The 20,917-nt window shown below is 46.0% G+C and overlaps 2 protein-coding genes and 1 non-coding gene across 3 annotated transcripts; 1 reads left to right on the forward strand and 2 right to left on the reverse strand.

The window, feature by feature from the left end:
* Positions 1-5,241: 5,241 nt before the first annotated feature.
* On the reverse strand, positions 5,242-5,890 carry LOC100280917 (metallothionein-like protein type 2). Its single transcript, NM_001153837.3, has 2 exons — positions 5,746-5,890; positions 5,242-5,653 (listed from the first exon to the last, which is right to left on the reverse strand). Exons 1-2 carry the CDS (start codon positions 5,808-5,810, stop codon positions 5,470-5,472), a joined length of 249 nt encoding a protein of 82 aa, NP_001147309.2. The 5' UTR covers positions 5,811-5,890; the 3' UTR covers positions 5,242-5,469.
* Positions 5,891-11,765: 5,875 nt separating this feature from the next.
* Positions 11,766-13,843, reverse strand: LOC103635971 (outer envelope pore protein 16, chloroplastic). Its single transcript, XM_008658333.4, has 5 exons — positions 12,953-13,843; positions 12,652-12,683; positions 12,518-12,551; positions 12,373-12,440; positions 11,766-12,281 (listed from the first exon to the last, which is right to left on the reverse strand). Exons 1-5 carry the CDS (start codon positions 13,116-13,118, stop codon positions 12,141-12,143), a joined length of 441 nt encoding a protein of 146 aa, XP_008656555.1. The 5' UTR covers positions 13,119-13,843; the 3' UTR covers positions 11,766-12,140.
* A 149-nt stretch (positions 13,844-13,992) lies between these two features.
* On the forward strand, positions 13,993-14,153 carry LOC111590063 (U1 spliceosomal RNA). The gene has a single exon (XR_004852350.1). It is a non-coding gene; the product is annotated as a U1 spliceosomal RNA (small nuclear RNA).
* Positions 14,154-20,917: the final 6,764 nt, after the last annotated feature.

A 20,917-nucleotide genomic window follows, 5' to 3' on the forward strand; every position in this document is an offset into this window, starting at 1 on the left:
TTAGGTCTCTTGGGCCAACACTCCCCAAAAAGCTAGCCTGTCAGGGGGTTGCACCCTCAACCTTATAAACCATGCTATCACACTCTCACCACACAATGGCTGCAACGCGCAACCACACTGATGCATTACTCAACGTTTAATCAACTGGGATCCGCTTTCCCCGCCACACTGCGCAGCTGCACGGCGTGCCTGATTATTCGGCAGACCATGCGACATGCACGGCATGCAACGGCGTGGCGAGAATAGCGCTTGACGCGGTCACAGCGCAGCTGGGTGCATTCGCCAGCCACCTGTAATTCTACGCGTACGGATACTAAACGTGCTCAAGTACAACTTGTCTAATGCATCTATATGCTGGATACAGGATTGACATGATTACATAATGCTGTTATGCAACATTCTCCCCTCTAATCTTGTCAATCTTCAGTCTTCCACTCTGATGATTCCGAGTTGCCTTCTCAGTTCAATGAACCGAATTCTCCCAAGAGGCTTAGTCAGCATATCTGCTAACTGATCTTCAGAGCTGACATGTTCAATTTTCAGTACCCCATTGCTTACACACTCACGAATGTAATGATACCGAGTGTCAATGTGCTTGCTTCTCTCGTGGTACACAGGATTCTTGCTTAATTCTTGAGCAGACCGGTTATCAATTAGCAGCCTGAAACTCTTCTGTTCAGTACCCAGCAGGTCCCCTAGCAGTCTGTTCAGCCAAACACCCTGGCAAGCAGCTGTTGCAGCAGCTATGTATTCAGATTCACAAGAGGAGAGAGATACTACTCTTTGCTTCTGAGAGCTCCAGGTCACAATGTTCTTTCCCAGAAAGAAAGCAACCCCACTAGTGCTTTTCCTCTTTTCAAGATCACCTGCATGATCGCTATCTGAGAAACCAATCAGGTCTGCAATTGCTCCTTGTACATACTTGCAGCCGAACTGTTTAGTGCCTGCAACATATCTGATGATCCTTTTAATGGCAGCCCAGTGTTCAGTGTTTGGCATTTCCATAAATCTACTAACCATCCCAACTGAGTAAGCAAGATCAGGTCTGGTATTAACCAGATATCTTAAGCTACCGACTACACTTCTATATCTGGTAGCATCAAGTATGAGTTCAGGTTTTCCAGGTGTTAGCTTTGTCTGTTGATCCATTGGAGTATCGACTGGATTACATCCTTTCATACCACAAGATTCCACTATCTTCTCTGCATATGCACTCTGGCAGATAGTAATTTCTCCAGGTTTTTGCTTCACCTCCATACCGAGGTAATAACTGAGTAAACCGAGATCACTCATGCTGAAGAGCTTCATCATCTGTTGTTTGAATTCAGCAATACACTTGCTGTCTGGGCCACAGATAATGAGATCATCCACATACACTCCAACCAGTAATAGGGTCTTACTTGTTCCTCTCTTGTAAACAGCATTTTCTTCAAGACTCCTTTTGAAACCAAGATTCAGTAGTTCCAAATCGAGTCTGGCATTCCAAGCTCTAGGTGCCTGTTTTAGTCCATAGAGAGCCTTTTTCAATCTCAGAACTTTTCTTGATGCACTAGAGTCTATAAAGCCTGGAGGCTGACTTACATACACCTCCTCTCTGAGATCACCATTGAGAAAGGCAGACTTGACATCCATATGATGCACTTCCCAGTTACCTTGAGTTGCAAGAGCCAGTAAAATCCTTACTGTCTCCAGTCTTGCTACAGGTGCAAACACTTCTTCATAATCAATACCATAGATCTGAGCATAACCCTTTGCAACCAATCTAGCTTTGTGTCTCACAACCTTCCCAGTTGGATCCCTTTTGACTTTAAAGACCCATTTCAGGCCTATAGCCTTATGATCTCTTGGCAGCTCTGCAACCTCCCAGGTTTTATTTTGATTGATTGAAGACATCTCTTCCTCCATAGCTCTTCTCCAACAATCCTGTTCAAGAGCATGTTCCACGCTAGCAGGTTCATCAGCAGCCAGCATACACACCCCACTATACTCAAAATCATGTATCTGCTCAGTTGAGTCAAACAAATCAGCCAAAGTTCTAAACTTCTTAGGTGGATTATGTCCTGAACTACTCGAGCTCTGACTAGAGGGAGTCACCCAACCTGGATCTGGTGCAACACTAGATGCAGGGGTGAATGAGGCACCACCAGATGAGGGTGCAAGTGGAGTATTGGGTTCTGCAGGCTGACCACCTCCACTTCCCTGTCCAACTGGAGTCTGTTCCCCTGCTGTTTGGGCTGAAGGTTCACCCATTTCAGTATCTTCATCTACTATCGGCTCTCTGTCAGAGATTTCATGATCAACCACAAAAGTGTCTGTTGTTTGCATGTCAGTTTCACACAAGAAGTTGTCCCAGTCCCAATGCTTACTCTCCTCAAAAATGACATCCCTGCTGACCACAAGCCTTCTGGAGATTGGATCAAACAGTCTGTACCCTTTTGTACCCGATTCATATCCAATCAAGACCATTTTACTTGACCTGTCAGATAATTTATTCATGCCTGGACCAAGTTGCTTCACATGTGCTACACACCCAAACACTTTCAGATGACTGACCTTGGGCTTTCTACCATGCCAAACTTCAAAAGGAGTTCTACTGTCCAGGGCCTTGGTAGGTGACCTGTTCAGTAAATACACTGCAGTCCTGATTGCCTCACCCCAAAATATTGTTGGAACCACCATTGCTTTTAACAAACACCTGGCCATTTCAACCACTGTTTGATTTCTTCTTTCCACCACTCCATTCTGCTGAGGGGAATATGGAGTGGTAGTGTAGTGTTTGATGCCATCTTGACTGCAGAAAGTTTCAAACAGAATAGAGGTAAATTCTCCTCCCCTGTCTGTCCTGAGAGCCTTCAACTTATCACCAGTTTCAGTTTCTGCTCTTTGTTTAATTTTTCTAAAATTGACCAGAGCTTGATCCTTGGTTTTAAGCATCTCTACCCACATGTATCTGCTGTAGTCATCAACCACTAGGAGAAAATAGGAGGCTCCCCCTATACTTTTAGGAGTAATTTGCCCACATAGATCAGCATGGACTAACTCAAGATTTTTCTGTGCTCTGAAATTTGACTTTTGAGGGAATGATTTTCTGTGTTGTTTCCCAAGAACACACCCATCGCAAATCTGCTCTAACCTTTTCACTGTAGGCATGCCTTCTACCATGTTTTTGCTGCACAGATCATGTAAGGCTTTGAAATTTAAGTGGCCATATCTAGCATGCCATCTCCACGTTAATTCATCAGATTTTGCAGCATGCAGACACACTGGTGAGGTTAATCCAAATTTTACAATGTATAGTCTATTTCTGGTTCTTGGAGCAGCTATCAGAAGTCTACATTCTTGATCATAAATACACAGACTTCCATTCCTCCCCTCATATTTGAACCCTTTTTCCTCTAACTGACCCAAGCTAACAATATTGCTTTTCAGTTCAGGAATGTAGTAAACATCTGTAAGTACCTTATGACCTTTACAGCGATCCTGAATGACAACTGAGCCCATACCTTGAATTTTGACGCAAGAACCATCACCAAACCGCACTGTGCCTCGAACACTCGGATCAAGCTGTGTCAGCATTGATCGAGTACCAGTCATGTGATTGCTAGCTCCGGAGTCTAGTACCCACATCCCGTCAGGTACCAACTCTGGTGTAGTCTTCTCAGTCAGGTGAACATGTTGGCATGGTCCGTGGACGACGTCGCACGTTGCCAGCATGAGAGCGCCATTGTGTTCAACTCCGCCAACGACCATGTTCACTTCAGGCATCTATGGTTCCTTCTTCTTCCCTCTTTTTGGACGTTTGCAGTCCTCAGCCCAGTGACCGTAGATCCCGCAGTTGCGGCACCGTCCTTTACGCCGCGGAGTGCCCTGGGAGGTCAGCTTGACCGGTCCAGAGGCATTCCCGTCGTGGTGTGCTGGCGACTTGCCTTTCGAGGAGCCAGCGCCGGAGTCACCACCACCGTCCTTGTAGCCTGAACGCAGACGGTGTTTGTTCTTCTCAAGCCAGTCCTCCTCGGCGAGAAGGAGTCGTCCTGCCTTATCGACGAGGTGTTCGACCTTGTCGTCGAATCGATCCTCGGCCGCACGCAGACGCCCCACCAGTTCGTCCACCGAGAGCTGCTTGAGATCACAGAACATTTCAATCGTGACAACTACCTGGGTGAAGCGCGCCGGAACCACCCGCAGGAACTTCTTGACGACGCGGACATCTTCCACGACCTCGCCAAGTGCTCGAAGGTTGCCGACGAGGTTGGTGATTCGCATCCCGAAATCTTCGACCGATTCTCCGTCCTTGAACTTGATGTTCTCGAACTCTTGGAGCATCTTCTGGGCGTTCACCTCCTTCACCCGATCTGCACCGAGCCGCATCAACTTCACTGCCTCCCACGCCTCCTTCACTGTGCTGCGCGCGCCAAGAGACTGCCACATCTCTTTCGGCACCGAGCGCAGGAGCGCGCTCATGGCTTGACGGTCATGCGCCCTCTTGGGGTTGATACCTGGACTGATCACATCCCAGATCTCCAGCGCCTCAAAGTTACACTGCATTAACATCGCCCACTCGGAGTAATTATCACGAGTGAGGAGTGGCCACATCAGTGAACTCTCCTTCACGCCGCCACCGGAACCTGATGCTTGATTCATGGTGTTCGACGGCTGTCGTCGAGGGAGAACACGCTTCTTCTTCGCCGGTTCTCGAGGAGGGCTCACCGATCCGTCGTATTGCATACAACCTCGGCTCTGATACCAGATTGTTGGCCCGACCTCGCGACGAATTGAAATGGTGGCGCGGAGTCGCCGGTGTGCGATCTCAGTGCGACGCGATAGAAACAGAGAGCAAGTCTGCAGTTTGTTTCTATCGCGTCGCACTGAGATCGCACACCGGCGACTCCGCGCCACCATTTCAATTCGTCGCGAGGTCGGGCCAACACAAGGTACTCTGCCAAGTTTTTGTCTTAGACTAAAGACACGTTTGTTTAGTATTATAATCTGTCCAGATTATATAATGCAACATATTTTGAACTAACACTTTCAAAATACGCTGGCCCTAACTGTAGCTGGTCATGTTGACGTTCCACCAGATTTCAGTATACTCTGCATTCTGCAAAATCTTTTCAGAGACTGTTAATCCTCATCTCAGATTCTGTAGCGCTGCAAAGTGGTTCTCAGTTTTTGTTTTTTTTCCAGCGTCTCGTCAGAGTCAGACGCAGCAAGAAGCAAGCAGTGACGCTGACGCATGGGGCCGTCACAGAGAGACACAACTGAACACATACAGAGTCTGACAGACACAGGCGGTAATGCTGAAACACATAGTATATGTATATTAGCCCGGGCACGAGGCAGGCAACCATGCAGCGACAGGAAGGAACAATGGCGGTGGCCGGTGGAGGGATCTTATTTAGACGCCGCTACATAGTTGTAGTACGATGGGTGGGGGGGAGGCCGGGTGGTTGTCTCGTCATCGCGGGTGGCTCAGTTGCAGCTGCAGCAGGAGCAGCCGCAGCTGGTGCCGCAGTTGCAGGTGTTGCAGTCGCAGCCGCCGCCCTCGGCGGCCGCCTCGAACCCGCCGGCGCTCGCCTTGGTGGCGGGGGCGGCGAGGACCGTGGGCTTCACGCTGGCGACGCCGGCGGTCTCCACGTCAGGGAACATCTTGCAGCTGCACGATCGAGGACGGATGGGTCATATATACATACGCGTTCAGACAGATTCACAGATACGACCGTGGTCATGAATATGGGTGTGTTTTACCCGCCGCATCCGCTGCCGCAGTTGCAGCCGGAGGTGCACGCGCAGTTGCCGCCGCAGCAAGACATGCTTTGATGAGTCGAAGGAAAGAAAGGAGGACGGTGGGTGCTTGGCTCTGATTGCTTTGCTTGTGAATTGCGATGGTGAGGATGGCAGGGTGGGCGAGGAGGGGTATAAATAGGCGGCGGAGTGGACGGCAGGACGGGCGGGAAAGAATGGACGCGGGCGAGCCAGGGACCACCACCTGCTCTGCTAAGCTGCTCGCTCATCCGATGAGAGACTGAAGCGCCTGCTACAGATTCATTATTAAACTAAACTGATGAGTCTCCTGGATCAACGCCAACCTCTGCCGTCATTTTCGTCTGCAGGAGGAGCACTTGGCTGCTGCGGAATCAGAACCTTTGCCGCCCCGCCGCCGCCACCAACGATGGATGATGAATCGAGAGGCATCAGAGACGCGAGCATCCGGTAACAGCTAGTGAGCTGTCGATGGAGCCAAGCAGGAGCGTGAGGACTTTTTTTTCTTCTTCTTCTTCCAGGCTCGTCAGATCAGCCCCACACGTCTCGCACACTCGGGTGCCGGCCGGAGTGGGGATCGTGTTCGCCACTTCGGTTCGGTTTCAGCTCCTCCTGTGCCTGTGCCTCCCACACTATTCCGCTGCTCCATTTTATTCTACGAGTTCGATCAGATCGTGATCGCCGCAGTCGTGTTTATTCACGGAAAAGGTACCTTTTTGGCGCGTAGATTTGGCGGTTGCTCGATCCCTCCCTATTCTATAAAACCAGATTTTTAGTCCATCTTAGGGCTAATTTACGAACAATATTTTTTAAGGGATTTTTTATTTTTCTAAAAAAATAGCTTACTTTCTCTTGAAAAAATAGAGTTTCTAGTGATTCCTATTTTACCAAAAAATAAATTAAATCCTCTTAAAAGAATGAGAATCATTTGGAAAATTGAGTTGCCAAACTAGTCCTAACTTCTAAAATCGTGTGTTTTCCATTCTAGACTAGATGTTTTTTTTTTTGACAGAACGGTTAACGTGGAGCTTGGGCCATGCTCAGAGCGTGCATATTACCGCTTTTAGGCTGAGATCGTGTAAAATAATCGATTTATATTATGAATTATAATGTTTTATATACTAAAGTTTTAAATAGGATATGTGATAGGAAAGATACTAGAGACCACCTTATATAGTGGAGCCTGAAATAAGAAGATGAGTGAAGTCTGAAATAAGAAAACGAGACACGAAGGCTCCTAGAGGCAGCCTTGGATAGATTTCTTTTGGTCTCCGTTTTAGTTAAAAATCAGTAAAGGTTTTAATTCAAGTAAAATTCTTCTGAGCATTTAAAATCTCTAATATTGTAGAGATGATTTTAGTATATAAAAAATCAAAACAAAAATATTTAGATCTCTGCTATCATAAAAATAAATTTAGCTCTAAATAATTAGGAGAATATAAAAAATCAGAACACTATAATTGATACGTAAACGTGTCTACAAAACCATGACACGGACGCATGGTTTGGTTTGGTTTGGTCGTTTTCTTGAGGACGGGTGTGTTTAGGCCTCGTAGGTTTTAGATATAGGGTGAATTGAGCTTAGGTATCCTATAAACAGGTCTATTTCAGATGATGTAGGCTGTAGCCATGCTATATGAACAAGTTGCATTCTTACAAATGATCTAGCTAAGCTTTCCTATTATCCTTCTTTCTAATGTAGGAGCCCCCTAGATGATAGGTAGTACCGCCATAACTGTTTATGTCGTATTTGTGGTTGTCCAGTTAGTGAAAAAGATATCTCAAGCTTCTCAGCTACATCTTAAAGTTCTTACAATATGAAGATGCACGTAAGCAATGCAATTTGTTCTCTTAGATTCTAAGCGCTTTGATTTGTTTCCCTATGTTTTTCTAGTTAAACATGGCATTTACCACCATCTACTAGAATGCTTAGGGCTTGCTTGCTACTTATTATTGGTTTACCATTTTATCATTACTCATTAGCTTTGGTACCAAATAAAACCAATCACCGTGTGTTGTCTGATCATAGAAGTAATTACTATGAGATATAGTTGGGAAAAATAAATCATCCAGCAGTAATATTTTTGTCAGTTTGATGTATTCCTCCTTGTATAATGTTTACTGGCAGACTCGAAACAACTCACAAGCAATTAATTAAGAGCCTGTTAGAACTTGCTCTCCTGGGCAAAGATGATCCAACGGGGGAGTGAAAGGAATGCAAACAAGCTTTTAACTCGAGATGACGATTGCTCTGTTAATCCAGCCTCTCAAGGGCACTGTACGAGGGTATTTATAGGTACCTGAGTGCCCAACGTCTTGATGTAAGGACGCATGTGCCCTCAGGCACCTGGACTATCCCCGGAATATTCCCATAAGGGAGAGTTATAGACTGTCATTACAGAAAAGTCATTATAAGTCGGGTCCCGTAACACACTTCTCCGTGCGGGGTTTGTTACAATGGGCCGAATCCCACGTGGGCCTCCAGGTTGGGTGAGGACGTGGGACGGGGCGACCTCATCGTAGGCCTTCGTCTTGTAATGTAGAGGACGAAAAGTGGACCCCGTCGGTCGTTTTGCCTCGGTTGATGCAGCGAGATTGACGAAGGCTTGGAGCGAAGGGTAACGTCTTCGTCTTCGTCCCAACAAGACCTCGATAAAATTTACAGTGTGACGCTAATACATCTCTAGCAGTTAAAACTTTGCGTTATCTGCCTAATCATATTTCACACATGCCAAGTACTAGTGAAGACTGAAGAAGAGGTGCAACCTGCCAGTGCAGCCCGCGATGCCATCACATCAGTACTTCATGTTAGTGCCCCACTGGAACAGTCTCTAGCCTAGTAGCCTTACGACTTCATCTTTCGCATCAAACAATTTATCACATGATCACATTTTTGCAGGATTTCTGTGTAAACGTATCGGCCAAAGACTCACGCAGGGCGCAAAACAATTTACTAGTATTTTAATTAAAGGGTAGGGTCTCAATCTAGAAGGTCAAATAAGGAAAAAAGGGAAATACCTACATGAAGAACTAGACTAGTTAAAAAGAATTGAGGAAACATTAGAATTATCCCATCCTCAGCTAGAAAGGAGACATTGGGTCATTTTAAAAAAAAAATGCTTGAGAAAAAAAATGTACTCGCGAGTGTACGGGGCCGACGGGAATAACGTAAATAAGCCCGCGAGTGTACGGGCTGGGCACGATCAACGGCGGCGGACTGGAGGTGGTTGGGGGCGGCAGCATCCTTGAGACGTCGACGTGATGGAGGAGAAGAAACACAAATGAGCCTTCAAAGCTTTTCCAACAAAGAAGAAGCCCCATATTGCTGCTGAAAGAACTTACCCACCCGGCACCTAATGATACACGTACATAGGTTATGCCTCTAATAGTATTTCCAACCACCAGGTCCGCCTGAGATTAATAAGATTTGGGTAGATGGGGGGGCTTTAAAACCACACTTAGAATGAATAGTGCACTCTCCTCTCATGGCTCTTGTCGATCGCTTGATTGAGAAGCAGGCCTCGACTTGGTCTACAACTCTAAGATCTCAGGATTGGCACTCTTGAGGGCGGACACCGGCCTAAACTCCTTCTGTTGAACCCCTATAGAGGAGGGACTTCAGGAACATAAACATAAAACAGTGGCTTTCGGAAGCAAAGGTTGACCTCTTCGCGACATTACTCTTTGGCACTGTACTCGTATCCGTGTCCTGGTAGAAGATAGATCTCAGTCATGGCTAGAGGAATGTGATCCGTTGTGGAAAGGCAATATATTTTTGATTTAGCCCGCGCGTGTGGGGATAGGCTAATAAATTATTAATCCCCATCGGCCAGTGTACGTGGCTGACGGGAATAAGGTAATCCCGTCGGCCCTGACACAGGCCGACGGGAATAAGGTAATCTCCGTTGTCTCTGACACAGGCCGACGGGAGTTAATTTAATTATCGTTGGCCATAAGGTAGCCGACGAGAATTGTCTTATTCCCGTCGGTCTTTACCCTATCCCACGGGAGTTATTTTAGCGGGAATCTTTAGAATTCCTGTTGTGTCGTCGGTATGGGTCTATGAGATAAGACATGAGACATGGCTTCTAAAAAGGGATATTGGTCCTGTTTGTTTCAGTTTTTTTCCAGTTTCTGGCCACTAGAAGCTACTACAAACTACTAATCATCCAACTTTTCATTCTATAAGAAACATTTTAGTTAAAACCGTCCAGAATCAACGTGAACACAGAATCGGTAAAGTCGTTGCGATAGTAGAAAATCGTCACTTTTTACATCATAAACTCTATAGACTATTTAATCTTTCTCCGTACATAATCTACGTGATACTTAAATTCTTTCGCAGTAATATACATGATACTTAAACCGCACGTAATCAGAAAAACTCATCGTAAAAAAACTGAACCAAACAACCCATTAACACAAGTTTCTTCCACAAATACGCAGATGGGACAAATATTATCATCCTAAATTGAGGCATCAGAAGCGAGCATCCGGTAACAGTGCTTGAGCTGTCGATGGAGCCAGGCAGGAGCGTGATGAATTTTTCCCAGGCTCGTCAGATCAGCTAGCCCCACACATCTCGCACACTTGGGTGCCGGAGTGGGGATCGTGATCGCCAGTTCAGTTTCAGTTCCTCCTGTGCCTCCCACACTGTTCCGCTGCCCCAGTTTATTCTACGATCAAAAGCGGAATTTCAGATCGTGATCGCCACAGTAGTGTTCATTCACGAAAAAAAGCACATTTTTTGCGCGTAGATTTGGCGATTGTCCCATCTCTCTATAAACCAGATGTTTAAAGGTTTTAATTCGCATAAAATTCTTCTGAGCATTTAAAGACTTTAATAAATGTATTATAGAGATGGTTTAGTATATAAAAAAATCTAAATAAAGTATTTAGATCTACAATTTTTTAAAAATAGCTATAAGAAACTAGGAAAATATCCAAAACACTACAATTGAGATATAAACGTGATTAGAAAACCATGACCCATTTGGGTTGGTCGTTTTCAAGAACTCGCAGATAGGGGTGGATATCGAGCCAGCTCGGCTCGGCTCGACCGAGCTCGAGCTGGCTCGTTAAGGAAACGAGCTGGCTCGGCTCGGCTCGTTAAGCAACCGAGCCAGAGAACCAGCTCGGCTCGGCTCGTTTGCGAGCTCGAGCTGGCTCGTTTAGCTCGCGAGCCAGAACAAAAAATATTATACATGTATATATACAACAATATAATCAATTGCTAGTTAATTTTATACTAATTTAACACTAGAAAAGACTAACAATACTCATAATTTTATATATCACATCATTTAAACTCTAAACTAACATAGTTCATCACTTATTAATTCATTCAATACAAGTATAGGCTTTGTTTTACAGATAAATGCTAGCTCATTCGAGCTAACGAGCTGGCTCGAGCTCGTGTCGAGCTGGCTCGTTAACGAACCGAGCTGAGATGTTAGCTCAGCTCGTGATAAAATTGAAACGAGCCGAGTCGAGCGAGCTCACGAGCCACGAGTATTTTGCCCAGCCCTACTCGCAGATCGTTATATTAATTTCAAATTCATACTACAATCTGCAAGTTCTTGAAAACACATCTTCCGGTCTCTGTTCCATAGGAACACACAACCAACAATACAAAACCAAACATAAAACCGAGTACAAACTAGTAGATATCAATTTTTATACTAGACCGACATCGAAGCCGGCTCTACGATTTTAGGGGCCCCTGGGGAACTAGACAGCATAGGTCCTTTATTTGTCGCTCGCTAGTTTTTTTTAACTAAAATACGACAAATATAAAAATGGAGGTAATATATTTTTTAAAAAAATAATGTCTATAGTAACTAAAAGATCCATGAAATAAAACGAACATGACCATCTGATCATATCGTGATCCATGAAATTCCGTCGAGATAAATTATTTTTAGTAAATAGAAGGCACCTTTGAACAGGTCTATTTTGGTCCCTGACTTGGAAGCTCCAAGCTTGCAACAAAAGGAGGCAGGGAAGAAACAACAAACAACGCCCCTGTTTCATAATCATAAAAAAAAGGAAGAAGCAAAACATAATAACAAAAATGGCAATACAAAAGGCCTTATACGTACACCGTGGCTAACATTACAAGTTTATTTTGGAACTCCGAAACCAAGTTTTGGCAAATTGCAGGCAGTGTCTTATTAGGTCTGAAACAATTGCGTAATGTGATTTTTGTTTGTCCGTAGCTACGGCTCCAGCTCCAACCCCCCGGCTGCATTTGCGAACCGCAGAGGCAACGGATTCAGGAGACACTCACGCAAAGCAAAACTGCTGCCTGCCTGTCAGAAGAAACGAAGCCTGAAGACGCTGGCTTATGAACAGCGGCGCTGCAGATGCAGTTTGCTCAGCTAGGTGAGGTAGTTGGCGAACTCGACGGCCGTTGCGACGGCGCCGGCGGTGATGGCGTCCTTGACGATCTTGTCTCCGTGGTTGCTGCTGGCGGCGGAGACCAGCGCGCCGGACAAGGCGCCTCCGACCATCGCGTTCTTCTGCAGGGGGGTCACGAGAGCAGCAGAAGAAGAAGAAGAAGAAGAAGTTCTTCTGGCAGTCGAATGAATCAAGTTGAAAACATCTTCTTACCCAGTCACTGCGCCCACGGACCCTCTCCACGCCATACACCACGCCCACGTAGACGCCAGCAACAGTCCCTGCACGTACATCTTCTTCAGTCAGAGCGTGGATGAAGAACACGGATCGTCGTTTGCGGTTGTCAGTTATTAGTTACCCCAATATGCGCCCTCCTTGCACATCTTCTTCAGCTGCACACATATCCAGAGAGAGAGAGAGAAAGAGAAAATTGGTGTGGATCTAGAATGGTTGAAAGAACAGGGATACAGAGGCTGCGAAGACACGACTTACGGCATGCTCAACCTTGCGCTTTGAAACATCCCCTGCAATGGAAACAGATCAAGTTCTTTGTCAGGACAGCTTCTCGTGGTTAAAAGAACAGGGATAATAATAATGAATGATGCAAGTCTATGATTTCCTTGTCAGCAAACAACAGGACTGCTGTCATTCTGAAAATAGCATCGGTTAAAAATTGAAAAATGTGAGGCGGTTTCTCTCGCCATTGCAGTCATTCAGCCATGGCTGGATGTAAAGTGCAGGGTACAGAGATGTGCGGAAGAAACTCATCCAGTGATGGCCAGCACGCACGCACCCCTGTGGAGGCAGTCGAAGGTCTCCTCGGCCGCCACCTTGCAGGCGCCGACGGCGCCGATCTTGAGGAAGCCGTCGACGGTGCGGTTCAGGAAGGGGTTCCCCGTGTCGATGACCACGTCGATCTGGGGCGACCTGAGGGTCCCCGAAATGCCGCTGCGGGGCATCCTGTCCCTCTCTCTCCTCTCTCTCTCTCTCTCTCTCTCTCTCTCTCTCTCTCTCTCTCTCTCTCTCTCTCTCTCTCTCTCCTCGCCTCGGAGACGATCTACAAATTTACAGTGTGTGTGAAGCTGGGCCCTCGCCTCGGAGAAGATTTACGGGAGGGAGAGTGGAGGCCATGCAGTGGCCGTGTCTGGGAAGGCACGAAATCGACGGCAATCCCCACGGGTCACCCACCCACATGCAACGCAATGCAAGCATGGACGGCCCAGAATTTGAGCCCGGCTACATGCAAGCTACGATACCCACGTCAGCATCGCGCTCCACGCGACCATACAAATGGGGCAGCTGGGAAGGCATGGGTCCTCCGCCTCGGCTTCACTCTCCGCCGCCTTATACTTGCTGGCAGAGCCGCCCGGGCTCCTCGCACCGTCACCGGATCCCTCGCTCCCCTCCTCCTCCTCCTCCTCATCGCTCCCTTCCTCACTCGAGCCGGACGAGCTCACTTGTACAGCCGTGGGAGCAGCCACCTCTGGGGCCGGCCGCGGCCGCCTGCCCCGGGAGCCCGACCGTGACGGCATTGGGGTGGCCGGATTGGACTATTGGAGGGCGGCAGAATGAACTGGATTGGGAAAAGAAATTTCAGCGAGTGATGGCGCCGGTCGGTGAGCGAGCAACGAAAAGGTTGGCGCGCACGAGTCGGAAGATTTCATGGGCTTTCGTTTATGGGCTCTGTAAAATAACGAGCGCTCGCCCACTTCCAGCGCTCGCGCGACAGGGTGACTGGGTGAGGCGCGTTTCGGTTAGTCCCACCTCGCCGCCTGAAGCTGGGTGCGAAGAGTGAGGAGGCTACATAACCAGCGCCCCTGCCCACTTTGCAACATACTTACCTGGACGGGGTCTACGGGCTATCAAGAAGGCCCGTGGCCTAGGTCAATGGCCCACATTGCACTTGGTGGGTGCGTTGGTTTACCATCTCCCCAAGTGGGAGAGTGGACGTCATAATTTGTGGTAGAGGGGGTACGCGTTCGCGCGGCCCCTACCAATTCATGTAATTTTCAAAGTTTTTTGTAATTCGTTTGCTGTTTCTTGGCTCTCTTTCAATCTTAAGAGAAACTTTAGCAGTTTTTTTAGTACTTTTAGCTATTTGGTGATCTAAATAGGAGAATTAATAGTGGTGTGATAAAATTTAGAGCATATTATCTTATAAGTTGCTCAAGGGATACTAAAAGGAGCTAAACGTGGGTCAGGAACTTTATTTTCCACCCATACCCTCTAACCTCATTCTCTCTCCATTAGGGGCATATATGTCTTTTTATTCTAATATGCTAAACTTTATTAGAATGGTCCAAACACCCAAAGGAGTGAGATTAGCATTTCAATTCATATGGATAAAGTTTAGCAGGAAGCTAAAATTTATCTCGTGAGATTGAAACAGAGCCTTAGTCCAGATCTAGGTTTCTGATCCATAAATTTTGAACTTTTTTCAAAATTTATGAAATTTTGAAGTTTTTTTCCCGTTCGTTTGCTGCTTTTATCTCCAGATCTGGGTTTCTGATCCCATGAAGTCCAAACTTTGTTTGATGGGCCTGCTTGGCCCCTGCCAATTCGTGCAATAAAGTTAATGTCGAGTTCGTTTATGTCTTCTCGAGCCAGATCTAGACTCTAAACTTTGTTTCATGAACCGCCTTCGCCCGCTCGTTTACGCACTGCAGCCTGGTCCACGTCTGCAGGAAGCGAACATAGACCGATGATAAAAAAAGGAAAAATAGGAGACTGATGGGAGGTGGGAAAATGTTGGTACACTGTAATTCTGAAGCTGCCTATTAAATAGAAATATAGTCTAATTATAAAACTAATTACATGCATTTATTAAACCAAATTAGACCTGTATATTTAATAATTATAATATATATTCAACTATTTGATGTGATACGAACTAAACTTTAGTCAAACAACTAAACACGCCCCTAAAAGGGTGGAATCTTAGGGGTGTTTGACACTACTCTAGATTCCAGCTGAAGCTGTGGTATATAATATAAATTTAAATGGTTTAAATAATATTTTAATCTAAATGAAAAATAAAATAAATTACCTAAATGTCTTCTAAAAAATTGTAACTTCAACTTCACGAATTTCTAAAGTTTCTAATAACCCGCTTCATCGACTCTAACAAATTACTTCTAGTTAAAAGGCGCTGGGGTTTGGGGCTCTCTCCGCGTTTCACGCCCGGCAGCGCTGGCGTCGCAACAGTGTGGAAGACGGACCCGATTGCGTTTTCTTCAATTCGACGCAGCCGTTCGCGTCCACGTCCGCTCGCCCTCTGCAGCCTCGTACGACCAAAACGCGCACGCCCCCCGCCCCCCTCCCACCACCCTGGCCTGTAAATTAGCGCCGCCAGGCAGTCACAGCGGCAAGTCCGCACCGCAACTGCAGTTGGAGAACCAGCCCGCCACTAGATAATCTCGTCTCGCCGGGGACGGCAACGGCAGGCTGTGCCGTCACGAGACTCCTCGCGACCGAGAGAGAGAGAGAGCTCCCGCGAGGATGGAGTGCGGCAGTTCCTGGCGGCTCCTGGCGGTGGTCGTCGGCATCCTTTTCTGCGCGGCTCTCTTCTCGCCGCCCGCCGCCACGCTCAACATCGGCATCCAGTCCGCCGGCGACGGGGTGGTACGTACTGGTCTAATTAAAGGTGCATACTGTCTTGCTTGCTATGCTTGTGGACGAGGTAAGTTATAGTATTGTTGTGATTCATGAACATTTTCTGTTTATTTCTACTGTACCAGGACACCACCATATATGTAGTTTGTTGTCAATCCCATATTGATGCATACTTTCCTGCTCATTTATCCTGCCCTTGTTTTTAGGTTGATGGCATGTTGGGAAGGCGGGAGAACCCTGGAGAACATGAAGCCATGCGGAAGATGAAAAATGAGTTTATGGTGAACTGGGATGGTCTGAGAACAAGGGAGAAAGAACGTGTATTAGTACTTGCTGCAACTAACAGGCCATTTGATCTTGATGAGGCTGTTGTTAGGCGGCTTCCAAGGAGGTGATTTATCGTTTGTTTATAGCCTAATACAGCATCTGTCAATGGTTTTTTGACCTCAGTCTTATGGGGCAATAATTTCTTTAGGTTGATGGTTAATTTGCCAGATGCATCAAACAGGAGAAAAATTCTTAGTGTAATACTAGCCAAGGAAGATATGGCAGACGACGTTGATCTAGAAACTATAGCTAACCTGACAGAAGGGTACTCAGGCAGTGATCTCAAGGTATGATACTACCGATGCTAGAATTTTTTATGGTACTTATTTTTACAATCAAATAATGATTGTTGTTAACCTCTTGAATGTGATTATTTTCAGGATCTGTGTGTTACTGCTGCACACCATCCTCTACGGCCTCGGGTCACGCGGTCGGCCTGGGCGCGTCGGCGTCGGTGTGCGCTGGGCGCGTGCGGCAGCGCGGCCTGGGCGGCTCGGCCGCGGGGCAGGGGCTGCTGCGCGGGGTGCGGGGCTCGCCTGCGCGCTAGAGAGAGAGGTGAGAGGGAGGAGAGAGATAGGAGAGAGATGAGAGGAGAGAGTTAGGGAGGGAGAAGGAAGCACAGGCGGCGGCTGGCTTCAGCTGGGAGAGAGCAGCGCGCGGCTAGGGTTAGTGGTAGTTGGGCCCTGGTGGGCCGGTTTTAGATTAGGGTTTAGTTTTTTTGTTTTTTTCGAAATACATTTTTAGATAGCTCAAAAAATCATAAAAATTCACCAAAATTATTTATAAATAAAATACTTGTTTTAGACTAATAATTATTATACTACTTAATTATTATATTAATTACTAGGATTTCTTTTTTAAAAGAATTACTACAAAACATTCGATACTCAATCATGCGCATACAAAGAAAAATGATTAAAATGAAAATAAATAATTAAACACTTAAAACAAAATTATTATCTTAATTACCATAATAACTAAATTTATTATTTTTAGTTGATGGCTTTTATGGTGTTACACTTTTCAGATTGTTAAAGAGTGCATTCATTGCACCATAGATGTACTCAGTGATTGGACTACTGCTGGATAGAACTTTCACTTTTGACCTGTGACCCTGCATATAATAACAGCGAGGCACCTCAATCATTGAGCATAGTTAACAAATCCTAACATACCTTGGGCAGTGTAACAGTGCTGCTGTGCAGAGCAAATTTTTAAGTGAACAAATAGATACTGGCGTATCTTCCTCTAAGATAAATGTCAAGCCTGGTTCTCTATCGACTATGCTTTTGTTTTTGTTGCATTTTTCAGTCATCGAGCCTAAAAAAAATGTTTGTTTTCAAAGTTTCGAGGAAGCATCCATTATTGTGTTGCATTTTTCAGTCATCAAGTCTAAAGAAATTATTTGTTTTTAAAGTTTCGAGGAAGCATCCATTAGAGCGCCCGTAAGGGCGCCCCATGTTCTAGTCTTATGAAGTTGAAGTAGTCGCAAACATGGCCTCAGTTCCACAGCAGAGCTCTTGACACTTGTCTCACTAAAAGTAGAAACTTACACTTGTCTAACGGCGAAGTGCCACCCACCACGCACGCGTCGTCCCCGATCCGTGCCGTCCCAATGAAGATCCGGCCGACCGCACGCGACTTCGCTCCCAATCCGAGCCGTCCGGTTTGCGGCACGACGGATGACAGGGGCAAACGGGATAGCCTCTTCACCGACGGCAGCGGCGACGTCGCAACGCATGGACGCCGACACGTGGACATCGGGAGCCATGTCACAGACGCGAGTACCCCCGCGGACATGAGTGCACGCGAGCGTGGATGGGACGGCGCTGAGACTAATGGAGTGGTGGTGTCGTCCTTGTGCCCACACAAACATCAAGCCACATCTAAACGGACACATACGCCAGCATAGCCCGTGGCACGCGTCGCCACACAAGAGGATGAATTCGCGTGAATCGCTTAGAAGCGAGCATTCCCGTGTATCTTTTAACAAGAAGTAATATGGTTACAATCTTTTTTTTACTTAAGACATTTTTTGCAAAGAAAACATTGTAGAAAATATAGAAATAAAAAAAATCGACAGAAGCATTCTTCGGACTCAGATCTTACACTCCCATGCTAAGAAAAATGTCTCATGAAAGTCTGGGTATATTTTAAATTGAGTTGGGCCGATTGAGGACAAAGATCTACCAACGAAATCAGTAACACATGCACCTTTCAAAGCTATAACAGGATTCAAACCAGAATCGCACTGCTCCTGCAACTGTCGTCCTTCAACGTCACAGAACTTCCCACATAAGGTAATTGATATGCTTCGACCAGAAAATTAGGCATTATCAGTTTTAATTTAATCCAGAAAACCAGTGTGATTTATGTGATGACATGTGTGTGCATGTGGATCATTAACATTGACTATTATTGAATATTAATTTAAGCCAAACCCACATTAATCGAACAGGATCCACCGTGTGGTACATTATTAGCAAATTGCACTGGCCTTGGAGTAGCAGAAGATCCCAGCATACGAGGGCGCCAATTCGGCAGTTTTTTGTTCAATTTCTCGTGGAGTAAAAAACTTTTGAGTCAAGAGAATGACCCCCTGAAGGAAAAAAAATGTTGTGCATCTGGCCTGCAAACTCCGAACGCTGCAGCCCCTCAGAAACTGGGTGATGGGCCCAACGAAGGACACCACCGCTTGGCCGCTTGGCTACTGGCTCTTCGGCTCCGTCATAACGCCTAAGCGAGCAGGCACGACTCTCTACCTGGTGGCATCGCGGCTGCCTGTTCTCCTACCACCAATTAACCACGGCACCGCACAACCGTGCCGCCCCTGATCGGATCATCAGCCTCCACCTCTCTGTCTGGTGACATCATTAGCATCCTCTAATACCACCACGTCACCATAGAACCGTTGTCGCCGCCCCTGATCGGATCTTGATATAAATGGCAGATGAAGCATCGTTAGAGCCAACACTAGTGCCAGATGAAGCATCGTTGGCTATTGGTCCAATTGGTCAAGGGGATGAAAACACATTCGATGAAGCAACAAGGATTGAGGTAACAAAATAATTCTTTATATTTAAGAAAATAATTCTTTATACTCTAGTTGAAAGTCGCCTAGAGGAGGGGTGAATAGGGCGAATCTGAAATTTATAAACTTAAGCACAACTACAAGTCGGGTTAGCGTTAGAAATATAAACGAGTCCGAGAGAGAGGGCGCAAAACAAATCGTGAGCAAATAAAGAGTGAGACACGATGATTTGTTTTACCGAGGTTCGGTTCTTGCAAACCTACTCCCCATTGAGGTGGTCATGAAGACCGGGTCTCTTTCAACCCTTTCCCTCTCTCAAACGGTCACTTAGACCGAGTGAGCTTTCTCCTTAATCAAACGGGTCACTTAGACCCCACAAGGACCACTACAAACTTAGTGTCTCTTGCTTTGATTACAAGTGCCTTGAGAATAAGAATGGGAAGGAAGAAAGCACGATTGCAAAAACCAAGCGACAAGAGCGAAAAATAACACACGGATCACTCTCTCTCTCTCAAGTCACTAATCACTAACGATCACTTGTCTCAAATGTGAAACTTGGAGAGATTGGAGGCTTTGATTGTGTCTTGGAATGGATTGCTAGCTCTTGTATTGAATGTTGAAGATTGGAATGCTTGGGTGAAGTGAATGGAGGTGGTTGGGGTTGTATTTATAGCCACCAACCACTTCCTAGCCGTTGCTCCATTCTGCCAACCGCAGACGGTCCGCTCGCCTGGACCGGACGGTCCGCCCCTGCAGATCAACGGCTGAAAACGCAACGGTCAGCAGTAACGGCTATATCAACGGCTATATTGCATTTAATGCGTCGTCAGATGTCAGATAAAGCCAGTCGCGGACGGTCCGCGAGGACGCTATAATTCATTTGGCCGAACCCGTCACCTTCGGGTTTTTCGGTTCCTCACCTACCGGACGGTCCGCGCCTGAGCCCGGACGGTCCGCGCGTGGTCTCGGACGGTGCTTGCTCTTCCATCGGACGATCCGCAGTAGATACACATGTTTTTGCATTGGTTCTGTCCGAGGGTTATTTAGGTGTCGCGGACGGTCCGCCGCAAGGGCCCGGACGGTCCGCGCTTGGCCTGATTTTCCAAAAAGCTTCTCCTGTCCGGAATAATCTACGGTATTCCGGACAGTCGATTTAGTATAGTTGTAGATGAACCTTTGGCACCTGTAGAATATATAATCTAGAGCAAACTAGTTAGTCCAATTATTTGTGTTGGGCAATTCGACCACCAAAATCATTTAGGAAAAGGTGTAAGCCTATTTCCCTTTTAATCTCTCCCTTTTTGGTGATTGATGCCAACACAAACCAAAGCAAAAATAGAAGTGTATAATTGAACTAGTTTGCATAATGTAAGTGCAAAGGTTACTAAGAATTGAACCAATAAATTCTCATAAGATATGCATGGAATGTTTCTTTATTTTTAACATTTTGGACCACGCTTGCACCACATGTTTTGTTTTTGCAAATTCTTTTGTAAATTCTTTTCAAAGTCCTTTTGCAAATAGTCAAAGGTAAATGAATAAGATTTTGAGAAGCATTTTCAAGATTTGAAATTTTCTCCCCCTGTTTCAAATGCTTTTTCTTTGACTTAAACAAAACTCCCCCTCAATAAATTCCTCCTCTTAGTGTTCAAGAGGGTTTTAAGATACCAAATTTTTGAAGGTGCTACTTTCTCCCTCTTTTGAATATAATAAGATATCAATTGAAAAGTTCATCATTTTAAAATTTTTGAAAATGGGTGGTGGTCCGGTCCTTTTGCTTTGGGCTAA

The sequence above is a fragment of the Zea mays genome, chromosome 8, assembly GCF_902167145.1.
Source record: "Zea mays cultivar B73 chromosome 8, Zm-B73-REFERENCE-NAM-5.0, whole genome shotgun sequence".
Lineage (NCBI taxonomy): Eukaryota > Viridiplantae > Streptophyta > Magnoliopsida > Poales > Poaceae > Zea > Zea mays.

Excerpts from the sequence above, each read along its gene's own strand:
- LOC100280917 (NM_001153837.3), bottom strand. The coding sequence starts at position 5,810 with ATGTCTTGCTGCGGCGGCAACTGCGCGTGCACCTCCGGCTGCAACTGC. Across the intron at positions 5,654-5,745 it reads TGCGGCAGCGGATGCGGCGG|CTGCAAGATGTTCCCTGACG; the intron begins GTAAAACACACC and ends TCGATCGTGCAG.
- LOC103635971 (XM_008658333.4), bottom strand. The coding sequence starts at position 13,118 with ATGCCCCGCAGCGGCATTTCGGGGACCCTCAGGTCGCCCCAGATCGAC. Across the intron at positions 12,684-12,952 it reads CTTCGACTGCCTCCACAGGG|GGGATGTTTCAAAGCGCAAG; the intron begins GTGCGTGCGTGC and ends TTTCCATTGCAG. Across the intron at positions 12,441-12,517 it reads CAAGGAGGGCGCATATTGGG|GGACTGTTGCTGGCGTCTAC; the intron begins GTAACTAATAAC and ends ATGTACGTGCAG.